This window comes from Cicer arietinum, chromosome 2 (genome assembly GCF_000331145.2).
Source record: "Cicer arietinum cultivar CDC Frontier isolate Library 1 chromosome 2, Cicar.CDCFrontier_v2.0, whole genome shotgun sequence".
NCBI lineage: Eukaryota > Viridiplantae > Streptophyta > Magnoliopsida > Fabales > Fabaceae > Cicer > Cicer arietinum.
Window position 1 is genome coordinate 40,556,950 of NC_021161.2, and position 16,658 is coordinate 40,573,607.

At 27.8% G+C, this 16,658-nt stretch overlaps 1 protein-coding gene and 1 pseudogene across 1 annotated transcript; one reads left to right on the top strand and one right to left on the bottom strand.

The window, feature by feature from the left end:
* The first annotated feature begins 1,352 nt into the window (after positions 1 to 1,352).
* On the top strand, positions 1,353 to 4,950 carry LOC101498338 (probable terpene synthase 2; annotated as a pseudogene).
* Positions 4,951 to 8,017: 3,067 nt separating this feature from the next.
* LOC101498682 (laccase-3-like) lies at positions 8,018 to 12,115 on the bottom strand. The gene is made up of 6 exons (XM_004490604.4): positions 11,954 to 12,115; positions 11,726 to 11,877; positions 10,830 to 11,074; positions 10,133 to 10,261; positions 8,706 to 9,662; positions 8,018 to 8,394 (listed from the first exon to the last, which is right to left on the bottom strand). Exons 1-6 carry the CDS (start codon positions 12,059 to 12,061, stop codon positions 8,264 to 8,266), a joined length of 1,722 nt encoding a protein of 573 aa, XP_004490661.1. The 5' UTR covers positions 12,062 to 12,115; the 3' UTR covers positions 8,018 to 8,263.
* Positions 12,116 to 16,658: the final 4,543 nt, after the last annotated feature.

The following is a 16,658-nucleotide window of genomic DNA, read 5'->3' on the forward strand; positions in this document are numbered from 1 at the left end:
GATCATTTATTTAATTTTAAGTAACAATTTGATCATTTATATCTTAAAATGTTACCAATATTATCCTTTCTTTACATATACTTAGAAAATTTATCAAAATCATCAAACAAAATCCATAAAATTCAATACCAATTTTAAGAAAATTCATGTATTCATCAAATGCATAACTCAAATATTCAAATAAACTCATATTTTCATCTCCAACAATATAAAATAAAGAATGAAAATATGAGTTTATTTGAAAATTTGAGCTATGAATTTGATGAAATTTGATTTTATATTGAAGATGATAATTAATTTAAGGGTTTTGTTTGAAAATTTTGATGAATTTTTGTAAAAAAAAAGGATAAAATTGTTGACATTTTAAAATATAAAAGATCAATTTGTTACTTAAAATTAAATAAAGGACCAAATTAGAAAGAAAAAAAAAATGACTGAAGTGTTACCTGAAATTAAGGGATCGCGAGAGCAATTATACCTAAAATATATTTTGTTTGGATTAATTACTTTTAATCCATTATTTTAACATATTCACAAAAATATCTCCTCTATTTTAAAAGTAAACTTTTTGGTCCTCTATTTTTTTACATATATTGCAGTTTTGATCTCAGGCTAAATTTTTACTCTAAAGACATTGACATTTAGTCTTAAAAATGGTGATTTATTTTGCCTTAAAAGTTATATTTTCTATTCAAATTTATCATTGAAACTATGAATCACCATATTGGAGTTAAAAGTCATCATTATATAGATGAAAATTTTAGTCAAATATTTTTTTTATAAACGTAATAAAATAGAAGAACTAAAAGTGTAATTAAATTATTTTATTTTTGGTATATTGTTAGTACAATTTTTTGAATATGATGTGAATCATATTTAGAATTGTAAGGTATTGTAGATTTTTTTAAAGAGTAAAAGTTGCTCAATAATGCTAGTTCATTATCCGGAAAACACTTCGTCAAATCTTAAAAAAAATTGCAACGTTTTCCACCTGCGAAACTCATCGGATATGTCTCTTATCCATTTGTTATACTTCCTACACCATCACTGCCGCGTGTCATTTAATCTCTCTTATCACTGTCTATCTAATCAAACACCATCACAACCGTTAAACACAAATCTTATTTTTGATGTAATTATTATTTGTAATTGTTTTATTTTCTTTAATTTTTTTTTACTCTTCTTTCCGTTTTTTCTTTTGTTTTTTTTTCTTTCTCTTTTTATCATTTTTTTTTCTCGAGAAAAACCGAAGGAAACTGAATAGAGGGTCTTTTATTTTTCTTTAATAAAAGTTGCTTTCTTTTTAGACTAAAATGAGTTTCACTATTTTTCTCAATAAATAAAAGGGATCTTCACTTTTTTTCTTTCTATATTCTCTAACAAATATTTTAAAGCATTGAAACACGATTCAATTCATCGAAGTTTATTATAAATATCTACATCCATTAGATATCTTTTCCAACCCAAAAACTACCCTTAGAGTACTTGAAGAAGTGATAAAGTCATTCATTTCAATATTTAAGTATGGCTTGCTTCAATGATGCCAAATCTCACTTGCATAGAAATGTTGCTGATTTTCACCCTAACATTTGGGGAGATTATTTCCTTCAATATCCTTCACAATCTATGGTATATATATATTACTACTTCGTGTCTTTTATTTTCCTTATCATGTAATGGACCATAGTGTAAGTTATCCACTCATGAACTTGTACTATTTAGCTTCATGCATGGTTAACAAGAATTTGGTACTTTCGTTCAAACCCCAAAATTGTCATTCAAGTGCATTTTTTTATTACTTGAATAAGTTTTTGTTCAACACCTTGCAGGAACTTGATCAAAATATTGCAGCACAAATTGAAACACTAAAAAATGATGTGAAGATGATGCTTGTCTCAAAGAGTGAGAAGGCCTTAACAAAAGTTCACTTGATTGATTCCATATGTCGTTTGGGCGTGAGCTATCATTTTGAACATGAGATTGAAGAAGTTTTGCAAAATATTCACAAGAATTATGTTGAAAATGGAGAAATAACTTTTGAAGACAACCTTTATTTTCTTGCTGTGCTATTTAGGTTGTTGAGGCAACAAGGATTTTACGTTTCACCGAGTATACTCTCAACTAATTGATCATTGATTTCTTTTCATATTAGTCATCAATTAATCTTATAATTAATACAATAATAATTATACAATGAAAATAAGGACAACAACAAGCCACAAACATTATAATATTATGATAAATGTAAATTGGAACAAGTTGAAGATATTACTCTTATAGAGATGACAATTAAATTAAATTTCTTAAAAGTATCTAATTAGGGACAAGACTAGAGTATTTTGATCTTTAATAATCCTCAATCAGGCCACTTTATTAATTATTTAGTGTGGCAATTTTTTTCTTAATACAAAGGGGAAGCTACGTCAACATTAAAGGGACTATGTTCTCAAGCTAGGAAAACTCTTTAATGTGACTATTCACTAAATAAAGTTATAAGAATATGAAGGGTAAGCTACGTCAACTTCAACATTAATGTGACTATCTAATTAATATTATTTGCATCATTTTAAATTTTTTTTTACTTTGCAGTTATGATAAAGAAAATATGACAATTATTTGTAATGATGATTGAGAAAAATCATGAGTTTTTTTCTCCATTTATCATTTTTTTTAATCTATGTGAAATTTTCAAATACAATAATTAGTGTGAAGAAAAGAGTAGTTATGTTATCATTTTCTCTTTCGTTATGGTTTGAACTATAATCGGTTAACTCATTTAACTTTTAGTTCAAACCAATTTAATTACCTAACCCTCTACAATACACTAAATTATCTTGTTTTTCTAAAATCTTATTGTCTGTGACTGTTGTTAATTGTTAAAAATGTTAGATGTATTAAACAAATTCAAGGATGAGAAGGAAACTTTAGTGAAAGACTTATCAACGATGTTGAGGGGATGTTAAGCTTATATGAAGCCACACATGTTATGGTTCATGGAGAGGACATTTTGGAAGAGGCCTTAGCTTTTACTACCACTCACCTTGAGTCCATTGCATCCCAATTGAGCCATTCACATGCAGTACGGGTCAAACATAGCTTAAGACAATCTCTTCATAAGAACTTGCCTAGATTGGAGGCACGAAGCTACATTTTCATATATGAGCAAGATCCTTTCCATGATAAAAATTTACTCAATTTAGCAAAATTAGATTTCAATATGCTCCAAAGTCTACATCAAAAGGAATTTGGTAACCTTTGCAAGTAAGGAATTCCAATCATATACACTACTTTGTAACAGAAGGGAAAAAAATATTTAATGTAATTTCAAATACTTGTCCTTGTATTTACTATTATTGTTTTGTGACTTTATAGGTGGTGGAAGGAGTTGGACGTGTCTAGTAAACTACCATTTGCACGAGACAGAATAGTAGAAAGTTGCTTTTGGGCTTTGGGAGTGTATTTTGAACCCCAATATTCTTATGCTAGAAAGTTTTTGGCGAAATTAATCATAATAATAACAGTTGTTGATGATGCTTATGATGCATACGGAACAATTGATGAACTAGAACTTTTTACTAAGGCAATTGAAATGTTAGTTATCACTCTGCACATCAGAAGTAAATATATATTATTCATATTTATTTTTCTCTAATTTTTAGTGGAAATGATTATCAGGTGGGATATTAGTTGCTTGGATAATCTTCCAGATTACATGAAGTTTCTCTATAAAATTGTCTTAGATCTTTACAAAGAAATTGAGCAAGAAATGAAGAAGGAAGGAAGAGAATATGTCCTAAACTACTACACAAAAGAAGTATGGGATTTTGTCTTTTTATTAGTAATTATTAATTGAGTAATTTTTTATTAATCATTAATTAACAATGATATAAATTGATTTGTTGATTCATGTGAGTTAATTAAGGAGTATAATGATAAAGAAGTTAACTATTCAATTTCATTTGAGGAATTTTATTTTGTGAATTGTAATAAAATTGTGTTGTATACCCAAAATATAAAGAAAAGTACTTATTGTATATATTCTGGTGACAGTTCATAAAATTCGTTCAAGCTTATATGACTGAGGCTAGGTGGTTAAACATCAATTATGAACCAACATTAGAAAAGTACAATCGCTTATCAGCAGAATCATCTGGTTACATACTAATGACAGTAACTTGTTACATTGGTATGGGAGACATAGCAACAGAGGACATATTTAAGTGGATATCTAATGAGCCAAAAATTATTAATGCTGCTATTGTCATTGGCAGGCTAATGGATGACATTGTGTCAAACGAGGTATATATATATATATATAATTTCAAAATAGTCTTTTTTGCGATATATTTGATTTAATTCAAACCATATAAGCAACATTAATATGAATTATCATTTGTTGCATATAGTTTGAACAAAAAAGAGATCATATTTGCTCATTCTTGGAATGCTATATGAGGCAATATAATGTCTCTAGGGAAGCTGCCATTCAAGAAGGTAGAAGGAGAATTGTTGATGCTTGGAAAGATATGAATAAGAAATGTCTTAGGCCAACTGAAGTTCCAATGCCTTTTCTGACGCGTATTCTAAACTTGTCACGTTTTATGGATGTGATTTATAAAGATAAAGATAACTACACAAATCCTCAAGGAGAAATGAAGACATTCATTAAAGCTATAATAGTGGATCCAGTTCCAGTTTGAACATTGATTTTAGTCTCTTTATATCCCAACTTTTTTAGAATCTATCCGCTTAGTTGTTCCATGCTTCTCCGTCTGTCATCAATGATCGTCTACATGTTACCTCCTCTGTTTTTCCTCTTTATCCTTTTTTCTTTTCACTTGTATCTTTTTTAATTTGTATTATGTTATATCTATTGTCTTTGTATTGGGTTTGAGTACCCCTTGTAGCCAAGTTCAATCAATATATATCCTTCTTTGCTTTTAATATATATATATATATATTCTTCTCTAAAGTTTAATTAGGAGTTGGTGTTTCAATTTTTGGGCAACATCTACGATGTTGCAAAACATATTTTTCCAAAGCATTAGATTAAACAAGATCACTGGTGCTATGATGGATTTTTTGCACCAGACATTTTCTTTTCCTAGTCATCTCGTTCATTATTTTTTTGAAATATTTAACTTTTTTTCATTTTTTGTATAGGCAAAGTATGAATATATTATACTATAAATTTCCCACTAGCACAAGATATACTAAAAGAAATGGATTCATTTTGTTATATACAACACAAATAACCGTGTTTTAGTTTTTCACAAAAAATGTGCTTTTCTTTGTTGATAAATTTTTTTAATTAACTAGTAGAAGAAACATGATGTAACACAATTATTTGATTAGATTTAAGGTTTTTTCTTTTTAATACCCCAAATTTAAAATTAAAAAGAAAATGTCAATATACTCCATTTTGAGAATTATATATCAAACTATTTTTTTTTACTTAGTTAGAAGTCGCCAATTGTAGAGGCGACTTTCTTAATGAAACCTAAGTTTGCAATGGCAATTTATTAATGATTTTTTTTTCTCTCTAAATCGCCTTTTGAAATGGCGACTTTCTGAAGATACATGGAAGTCGCCTTTTGGAATGACGACTTTCCAAAGCACATAAAAAACAAAAACAAAAATTCTTAAAGAAGTCGTCATTGTAAGCTTTTACAAATTGCGACTTCTAACTAAATAAAAAAAGAAACAGTTTAATATATAATTTTTAAAAAGGAGTATATTGATAAAAAAATTAAAATTGGATTATTAAAATAAAAATCCGTAGATTCAACGTTCACGGAGAAAATCGTCAACAAAATATATGTTAATAATTATAATTTATTATAATGTGTTGTGTTCAGTAGTTAATAAACATCAAAGTTCGACAATAAATCACAATACCACATTAGATATATATATATATATATATATATATATATATATATATCAATGTTGTGAATCAACAATGAAGTACCTATTTTATGAAAATGTCAACAAAAAATTATTCATTCACTACAAGAAAAAACACGAATTGCGACGATTAAAAATGGGGTCTGCGGCGGTTGTAATCGTCGCAGTTTGATCTTTGCGGTTGTAATTTTTGAGTCTAAATATAATTTTTTTAATTAAAATTTATTGTTAAAATCATTTTTATCAAAACATATTTAAACATAAAATCACTTTACATTCAACTCATTTTTTAATATAATTAATTTTACAAAATCAATTGACTCAAAATCACAACCATGTAAATTGTGAGGTTAAACAAATTGAAAACACTTTGTAATATGTAGTTCTAAGTTAATAGTTAAATTTGTAAATTAATCTTTATACTAGAATATAACCCGCGCAACCGGGATATATAGACTTTAACATATTAGTAGTATTGTTAATAAGATTTTAAAATTTCAAAAATAATATAATTTATTTATTTTGTTTGTAGAGTATTTTAAGTGAATTTATTTGAGTAATTATTATATATGAGTTGACAAACACACATTTGAGAATATGTAAAATATTTAATAGAATGTAATTGCAACTAATTCATATATTTAGTATTAAAAATTCATAGTGAAGATCATCCTACAAACAAAATTCATAAATTATATTTAGTGTTAAAAATCTTAAAAGTATTTTAATAGATATTAATATATGTAATTATCTACAGCAAAGTCAGATTAGTTAAAAAAATATAAAAATGATTTTGTCATTTGGTATTCATTTCATTCAAACTCTGTCAAAGAAATATCTAAATTCCAATATTTTGAGTATGAGACTTCTATAGAACATGACTTGAGAATTTTCACAAACAACTTGTATGTAAGGTTGGTAGAAGTAAAACACATGTAGAAACTTCAAATTGGTAGTATTTTTTAAAAATTTCACAACATTAAACATCTTTGTAACAAAACAACAAATAATTTTTTAATCTAAATGTTAAACATTTTTCTTTTGTCTATAAATGGTAAATAGTTTTCTCCAAAAGACACAATAATAACACTCATATAAAGCTGAATATGGACAATTTTCTTTGTTTTTTGAGGAGCCAATATACTTTCATGTAGTAGATGAGATCAAATATGTTGCAAAAACAATACTCTAACTAAAAACAATCAAGGTTTTGAGAAAAATGAGCAAATAAGTATAATATGTTATAAAATACCGCTTATTCAAAAGCTATTTGTGTAAAAAAAAATTGAATTTTTCAACTATATCTACTTCTTTGAAAATAATTGGGTTGCATATAGATTTGCTTTTGAGTTGATAAAGTGGGGTTGTCAAAACTTACATATGCAGACTGTTTCCTCGTAATAACGATATGACAAAGTAAATATTGACCATTTAAACAATTACAAATTCAGAATTGGAGGAGTCACAATAATGTAATACAATAATAAGAGTTATTAAGCAAAATATAACGGCAAAGTAAATATATATTGGAGTTTTTAGTTTTTAATAAAGCACTAATTGTAGAAATTGTTTGAAGAAGTAGAATAATATACTTAAAAAAAATTATATATTGATTGTACTTTAATTTGTAACTCATGTCACGTTAATAGTTATATATAATATTGATTTTACTTAAATTTGTAATCCATGACACATTAATAGTTATAGATAATGTGTGTTAAAACAAAATGAAAGTTGAATAATAAAGAAAATTGAAGAAGAAAGACTTTTAGATGTGTCACATAAGATTTTTGTTGAGGTGTTAATATTTGAATGAATGACACAATATTAGATAATGTTTATAATAGATAATAGATTAATTTTTTCTAGTTTAAATCTAAAATTTTCCCTCTTTTTGTCCTAATTTGAACACCTTTTCAGTTTTTGAATTTCCGCGCGTTAAATAGTAATAATGACTAAAAATTCGAGAACTGTCTATTGAAGGATTCAAACAAACAACCTCAAGCCTTGTCCAAGCAAATACAACCAACTGGCCATTTGGATGGCAAGTAGGTAGCAATTTTTTTAATTGTTGCAATGAACTTGTAGTATAAAAGGACAAACTCTTAAATAGTACTAATGAGAAATCACATTTTTTTCTTCAAAAAGCTTTAAAAATTACACCCAATCAAGAAAGACACTAATAACACTAGTAACAACTCAATGGACCTTGGTACAATTATGGACCTTGAAATGAAACATAGCAAAAAAAAAATACAATCTATATAGCAAATATTTAAAAGACCCCGTAAAATAGAAAAGCCAATAATTGATTAACATAAAATTAAGGTCTAATGATAATGATGCTTTCTTGTTTTCAACATTGGGGAAGATCTGGTGGTGGAGGTATCACTGATTGTAATGGGCCAACTCCATTTTCTACTAAAAGTGCTGTTGCCAAACCCCAATTAAGATGTGAATCTATGTGACAATGCAAGAACCAAATTCCTGATTTGCAACAAAAATGAAAAATCACACAATTGGTTAGTATACAGTGCTGAAAACCTAATAAAAAATGTTTAGGAATATAATTTGACCAATACGTTATAGTTTTTTTTTTTTTTTTTACATTTCTATAATTACAAGGCGACTGCAGTTGAGGTTGCATTTAACTATGATTCGGTATAATATCAAATATTACAGTGCTAATATCTCTGATGTTTCAGAGAATTACAGTCAAATACAATTGTATTTGAATGTAATTCTCTGAAACATCAGAGATGCGTTGCGGCCTGCGGGCTAATTTAAACGCATAATACCTGGATTATCAGCCACAAAGCGAATCGCCACCCATCCGCCGGGAGGTGTTCCAATAGTATTCCTCACAGGTGGATCCACAAGGTTAAACCTAAAAGGATCAGTTCTTGGATTGAAATTTCCAAAACCAGAACCAACTACAAAGAAATGAAACCCATGAACATGCATAGGATGATCCTCAGTTGTTACAATACTAGTATCCTGCAAAACAATCTGCACATAGGAACCATATTTCAACCTAAACAGCCTAGTTCCTTTCCTAGGTGTCCACAAACCCCTAGGAACATTTCCTGTGTAATTGAACTGTATAGGAGGAACAGGTGGAAAATCAGTTGTAAAAACACCAGGAACACCTTGATAGTAAGCTTGCATTAAGGAAGTTGTTCTAGGTAGAACAAAAGAGTTGTTGTTTATGCTAGCTGCAAATCTTGTTCCATTTGGTCCTTGACATCTAGGACTATTAGGATTTGTGCAGTTTATTAGTCCTAAACCTACAGTGAACAATAAGCTCACATCAAAGTTTTGAAAGACTTTAACTTTGGAAAGACCTCTAATCCTTGAAGTGAATGCAGTTGAAGTGGGGGTGTCGTTGAAAGCCGGTAAAATCGGTAAAATAGGTCTAGAACATTGTCTATTTCTGTTATTGCAGGCTGCTGATTTGTATTCAAGAATTGATGTGGTTGTTGTGTTGTCGAATGTGGCGTTCATGGCGGTTTGGTAAGCGCGGGCCGCCATGTAGTAGCGGCCTGGCGGTTGATCAGCTGTGACAAGGACATTGATTGTTTGACCTGGTCCTATCATTAGGACTGTTGTGGTGGAAGGTTTTGTGTAAGCAGCATCCATTGCAACCACTGTCATTCTGTGGTTTGCAATTGAAAAGAAGAGTTCTTGATTGAGTCCACTGTTGATGATTCTTAGCAGAATTGTCTCTCCTGCATCTACTTGAAAACGTATAGTTCCTGCATTGTAAATTTTGTTACATGTTTATAGTTGCTTTTGTGTCAATTTTGGGTGAGATATTCTCTAAAGATGATTTACTCTTTGACAACTACTTAAAAATCAGGGTGATTTTCTTTGTTTTTATTAATAGAACGGTGACTTGATTGATTGATTCAATATGAGATACATATTTGTTTTTCTTTATTTTTGTGGAATCCGTATTATTTAAGTTACTATCTCAATCAAAAAAATGAAAGTAGTTATTAACATCTACGTTTAAGAAACAACGACTATGATCATTGAAGTTTTAAATAATTTTTTAAAACTGATTCATAATGGATCATGATAATGTTAAAATTTGCCTTATGTTTAATATATTGTTAGACACTCACAATAGTACTATAAAAATTATTTTAAAGATTTTGATTTTGACATTATTAGAGTAAGAGAAATGAGTAATGAAGTAATGGATTTAGAATGATTTTTAAACCTTGACTTGAACATCTGTAGAGATCTCCTGGTTGACCATTCATGGTGTATGCAACAGATGCATTTGGAGGTGCTCCTGTGAACTGTGTCTGTCTTAAGATAACCATTGGATCTCTATCAAACCATTCCCCTGTACATCATCATAAATTCACATTATAATTTCTCATGGCTATGTCTTTGTTGCATAAAAATTGAAGAGCATAGCAACTTTTGAAGTGTTTATTTATGAGGAAAGATTTGATCAAATTGCAAAGTGAATTTTAGATGTGTGTTAAAGTTTGGATTAGCTTCTACTTGAGCAGAACGTGAAGTTAAACTAGAGAATTTATAAAAATGTTTATATGCAAAAGATTTTTTTTTAGTTACACAAGAAGCTATTGTTTAAAAAATTGATTATTATTTTAAGCATTGTGGTGAAAAAATTAATTTTATAAATTTGAATATGATTAAAAGTAAATTAAATATAAAATAGTTTATGTTTCGATACGATTACTTAAACAATAAATTTAAGTGTAAAAATTATATTTGAAATCAAAATAAAAAATTTTAACTTCAAATTAAAACTAATTTTAAAAAATAAAATCAATTTCAATTAACATCTTCTAAATATGTCAAAATAAATATGTCAAAATCAATTATATCAATCAATTATATCTGTCGTGAATTAAGGTGAATAAAGTGATGGTTTTGGAGATTACCAAGCAGAATTGGAAATTCTTTCCTAGGCATTGAGAAAGGATAAGGAGAACCCAATTTTGGATAAACAATGAAAGCTCCATAGACAGTGGCTCTTAGGAAGCCAGTGTGAGCATGCCACCATAGTGTCCCTTCTTGGTTTTGGATTGTAAACCTGTATGTGTAACTTCCTCCTGGTTGGATTGGACATTGAGTCACATAACTAGGCCCATCTGCCCATGGATTTCTCAACATCCTAAACCCATGCCTGATTCACAAACACACATAAATTAAAACCATATAGTAAAAGAGTTAAATTTTTATGCACCGTTGCTATAAAAAAATTTATACCGTAAATCACAATCAATCATATTATAATTTTATGATTGATTATTATAAAAAACAAATATCACTAATAATTTAATTATTATAATTGATTTATAGTGTAAAAACTATTTATATTGATGATGTAAATAAATTAAATTCATAATAAAATTAATATAGTGAACTAATTAATAAGTTACTTGTCATTGCTAGCTCTTTCTACTTGTTTTTAATAAAGGGTAAAATATGAAGTTTATCATTTATGTGACAGATGGTTAAATTGCAATGGTAGATGTGTTGTAATCTTTGATATTGTAGAAAATTGTGGACAAATGTGGTACATGAAGTCGCAATTGTTGATGTGATGCAGTTAAGGTGACTTCCAAAAACTTTATGTAGTGTCTACAATTGTGATTGTGGATTGTAATTTAAAATCATGGTGAAGTTGAGTGATGATGATGTTACTTGCAAATATGCAAATGTGGTATGTGTCAACACAATTGCAATGATGCAATTAAGGAGACATCCCAAACCTTTAAGTTGTGTTTGCAATTGGACTTGCAGATTGAAATTTAAAATCATGAATGATACTTACCAGTGGATGGAGATGTTGTAGGGTCCAGCATTTGTTACTTTGATTACCATAGAATCTCCATCTCTCGCTTCGATTGTTGGGCCAGGAAACTGACCATTTACGGTGAGTATGTTTCTTGTTTTGCACAGCCTCTTCACTGACTTTGTTTGAATCTATTTCCATCAATCATTGAAGTTAGTTACTACAATTTCAAATTTGTACAAATTGTTACATCAAACAAATACTTACAACAAATTCATGGTAATGATTCTCTGCAGCTGAAGCAATGGAAACAATGATAGTAAGTAAACCAAGTAAGAAGTATAAGTAACACGATTTTCCAATGACAATCTGCATTGCTGTCTCTAAATTTGTTGAATGTGAGTTGCTTGAGTTGTGTTATGTTACATTTGGTCTAAAGTGTGGCTATTTATAGTTTTATAAAGTGAAAATTGCAATTTGTCGAGAGTTTAGAGGAGTGTGGGTCAAATGCTTCAAAATTACCAGACACCATATTTTCACTTGAAACTTTAAACATTAGGTACATGAATCATCTCTTTTATATATCTAATATTTCTTTTATTTTTAGTTGATATGAGACTAACCACTCATATTTGAATTAAAATACAATTATAAATATTATATTAAATTGGATAAAGAAATATTGTTGATGTTATGTCCATTATTTAGTAAGTCAAATAGGGTGCATTGATATTTTAGGATTGTTTGTCTAACCATTCAAAGGATTTGGTGCACCCACTAGCGCAATCAACTGGGTAACAAATGCTAGATTCTGTGGTTTAGAAGTATGGAGTGTGATTCACCAAAAATAAAAATGAAATAAAAAATATCAGTTATGTTGATACAATGCGACACTGAAACATATGAGCATATATTTTCTCCACCTAGGATGTAGCCATAACAGAAAAGAAATTTAAATAATAGGGCAGTTAACGTGGGACTCGATTTTGGTTTGGTTCGGTGGGCATGAGATGAGAGTAGTTGTTCCAAGTTTAGTTGACCTCTCAACTTAATTAGTAGATAAAACAGTGCATTTAAATAACCCTACTTTTTGCATAATATTAATATGAAAGTGGAATTGCTTACCAAAAATAGGGAATAAAACAAAAATGGATTTAACAGATCACAAACAATGTAGTTGCATTTTCGGCTACTTTTTTTAATAATTAAAAGATTAAATAAGTTTTTGTCGTTATAAATATTTTTTTTATTTTTTAAATAAATATTTTTAATAATTTTTTTGAATTTTGTTTAAAAATTTATATTTTATTTATCTTTTGTTAATAAATAAATAAATTTTAGTAGAGAAAACGCTTACAGTCTTCTAAACATGTCGGTAAAAAATTATTTAAAATTTGGATGATGCGTATGAGTTGACTACAAAGTAGAGATTAAAATAATTTATAGAAAATATTTTAGAGACTATTATTTGAAAGAAAAAAAAAAATTAGAGACCAAAAAAATATAGTATATTAATAGAGACCAAAAAATTATTTAATGTGTATATAAATGTCAAAATAGTTAAATGTATTTTCCCTACTAGAATAATGATAACAATATATTCTTTAGCACACATTTTCTAATACATTTTCTTTGATCGACTGAAATACAAATGAGTTCCGTCAAATTTATATATGATTTACATATTTTGGTGGGATCTATGCAAATTTAAATCAATTAAATAGAATATGTTGAAAAATGTGTTAAATAGTATGTTGCTAGCACTTCTCTTCCCCGTAAATCAGTTTGAAATTTTTGTATGTAACGTAAAATGTGTATTTAGATCATTTCAATTCAAATTTCCCTCAATCTCTCACAATTATTTTTATTTGTCTTAGTTTTACTTATTTTTTTTCAATTTTTTTGAGTTGAATTGAAAGTTTATATCATATAAATCATACATGTAGAATTTTACACAAATTTAAAATTATTTTATATATTATTGAGATATATCAAATTTAATGTTGTATGTATTTTGATTAAATAACAATAATTTTTATTAGTCTACAAATAAGTAAAAATAAAAAAAAAATAAAAAAAAAAATTAAACGAGATTTGAATTGAGGAGATTCACACTTGTTAAATATGAAATTTTTTCTTTCTTAATCTTCAAATTAATGTACACATCTTTTTTCCGCCCACTTTGCAACGTTAATGTAATATAAGTAATGATCACAAAAATATAGCATGTACGTGCCATAATGAAACCAACCGACTACTTTTTTCCCATAAAAAATGCAACCCATTCAAATAAATCATTCAATTAAAATCGATATAATAAATGCACAAAACATTTATTAAATTTCACTTATTTCATATTTATAATCTATTCATCGGTCTAGAAAAAGACATGTGTTGTCTAAGTCTTTAAGTGCAAAACTCCAAAAACTATTTTCTTTTAGTTTCTCTTTCACAACAAATAAATTATTTTCATTTGATACTAAGCTGTTATGGATTCATATTAGTTGCGGAACATGTTAAAGTAAGAAATGACATGGTAGCACATCAAGTGAACAAATTTCATCATATGTTTGTTGTCTATTTTGCCAGTTTAGACAAATTATATTATCCTGTAGACATTATATTCAGGTCTACTATTGTCAGGTGTTGTCCACTTTTCATTATATTTTAATCAAATTCTTTTATTTACTTTTTTAGAGTTTGTGTGGAATTTTCTAAAATATATTAACTATTTTCTTTGTCATTCAACTCACATATTATTAGTGACTTATGATACTTATCTTATATTAAAATTATTTAATGTTTTTATGCTAATTGGTGTCATATTTTTACTACGGGAGATTGAGAAATAAAATGTTTGGGTGGTTCATATATGGTTTACTTTTGTTTACCTAGATTAAATAGGAAGCAAAATTGTTATAACTTTAAAATAATTACCTCATGTTATAAGAACAATATGAGATGCGAATTTTTAATAGGTTTTAATCGTCCGATAATGATATTTAACTGTGTGAATGTGTGAAAGTTTTGACTACACGATTAAAATTCGATCTAAATTTAAAAATATAAAGACTAAAATTATGTTTCACTTAAATTATGAAAACTAAAAATGTTTTTAAACTAATTTAAAATATTTTTTTCTTTTTACTCTCTTCAATTTTCCTTTAACCAAATACAACTTTTAGGTCTCACCGTGAAGAGAGGATTGTGGTGATGTGAATCCAACATACAACAAGAAGATGGAAGTCAACTCATATAGTTGTCTAATAGTCACCATAAAATTGATATGAGGAACTTTTACCATTTGATCGGGTCGAAATTTGACATGCAAAATCAGGACTGAAACTTGACAACAGATACGTGCAAGATATTTAATTCACACAGTAGCTACACTTTTGGATCGTTTTCATCTGTGTTTTATTTGTTTGCAAATCATTTGTGCCTGTTTTAGTCATTGGTAAGCACACTTTTGATACTCTTTAATGTCTTTACCGTATTCTCTTCATTAAGATATTTTTCGCTTTTTTTAAGTTGAAAATTAAAAGATTAATTATAGTTTTAGTCTTAAACAGAGTAATTATATTCAACTTTTTTTTTTTTGTAATTGAGTAATTACATTTGGATGCAACCGTGAATGGAACCAAAAAAATATATTTAGAACATATCAAGATGGTTTTTCTTATTCCTTTTCAATATGGTTATTTTAATTTTAATACATGTTAATTGTTAACATTTCAACCCAAAAATATCTATATCAACCATGATTGTGTTGCAAATGTGCGATGAGAGCACTTGAAAGATATAAAGTTGAAAAAGTAATAAAATACGGGTAAAATATTATTTAAATAATTATTAAAAAAAATGAAAGATGACTTCATCTCATTTTCCTCAAAACATAGCATACGACTTATTTTTTTCAACAAAAACCAGTTCTTGTTTAATCATCAATCAAGGCATTAATTTATATATATTCTTAGAATTTGGTTCAGGCTCTACACAATCCCATAAAATCGATTCAGTAAAGACTTTTATCACTTATAAATATGTTGTTAAATCTTACCTCATTTAATTTGAAATTTTTAACACATTCTTTCACGTTCAAAACTAGACATCTAAACATGACTCAAATAATTAAATAGCATTGACATCATAGGAGGTGGATCAACAAATTTTAGATATGTTCTAATATCATGTTAGAATTAGTAGGAGCATAAAGTTGAAGATAAATTTTATATTTAAAATAAACTTGAGAGCTTGATATAAAAAGAATTCTTAAAATATTTCATGTTGATTAAAAAGATATTAAAAAAATACATCAAATATTATATATATAGAGTTAGTAAAAATAATTTCTTCTAACTACTTTTATTATCTCTAATACGAAAATATAATTAATAGAGACTTAACAAATCAACTAATACCAGACTATTCTTAACATATATATATTTCGTATAAGTTGTTTAATATTATTTCAATGAAGCAGGTTTGATTCGTTTTACTCTCCATATATCCCTTGTACATATATGGTACTCATAATAATTAATTGTTTGGTCACCTTGCTTTTCATGTATTAGGTAGGCTCCCACCTGACTTTAGAGTGATACCATTAATTTTTTATTTGTAATAAAAATGCTCTAACTAACCATAGCCATTTTCAAATAACACGTGTTTATCACAATTGTGTAGAGCTGAAAATTAACCTTGATTTTCTTTGTCCCTATTGGATTTCAAACTTCAGGGATTTATATAACATTATCAATCTCTGAATTTCAAAAGATAAATATCTCTTGCTGACTGTTTAAACTCATTAATTTGTTAGTTTTTGTTGTTTTTCTGGATTCTTCCACTGTTTAGTTTTTTATTTTATTTTATGGGCCTGCTTTGTTGGTCCAGCCCATTTCCTCTTTTATGGGGCAGTCCTCTTATTTTGAGGCCTTGTGTGTTTAGATAAATATATATTAAAAGTTTTTTT

Bases quoted from the DNA above. Each gene is read 5' to 3' on its own strand.
- LOC101498682 (XM_004490604.4), bottom strand. From the start codon at position 12,061: ATGCAGATTGTCATTGGAAAATCGTGTTACTTATACTTCTTACTTGGT. The intron at 11,878-11,953 runs GTAAGTATTTGT...TGATGGAAATAG, and splicing joins ATCATTACCATGAATTTGTT to ATTCAAACAAAGTCAGTGAA. The intron at 8,395-8,705 runs GTATTATGCGTT...GTTGCAAATCAG, and splicing joins CTTTGTGGCTGATAATCCAG to GAATTTGGTTCTTGCATTGT.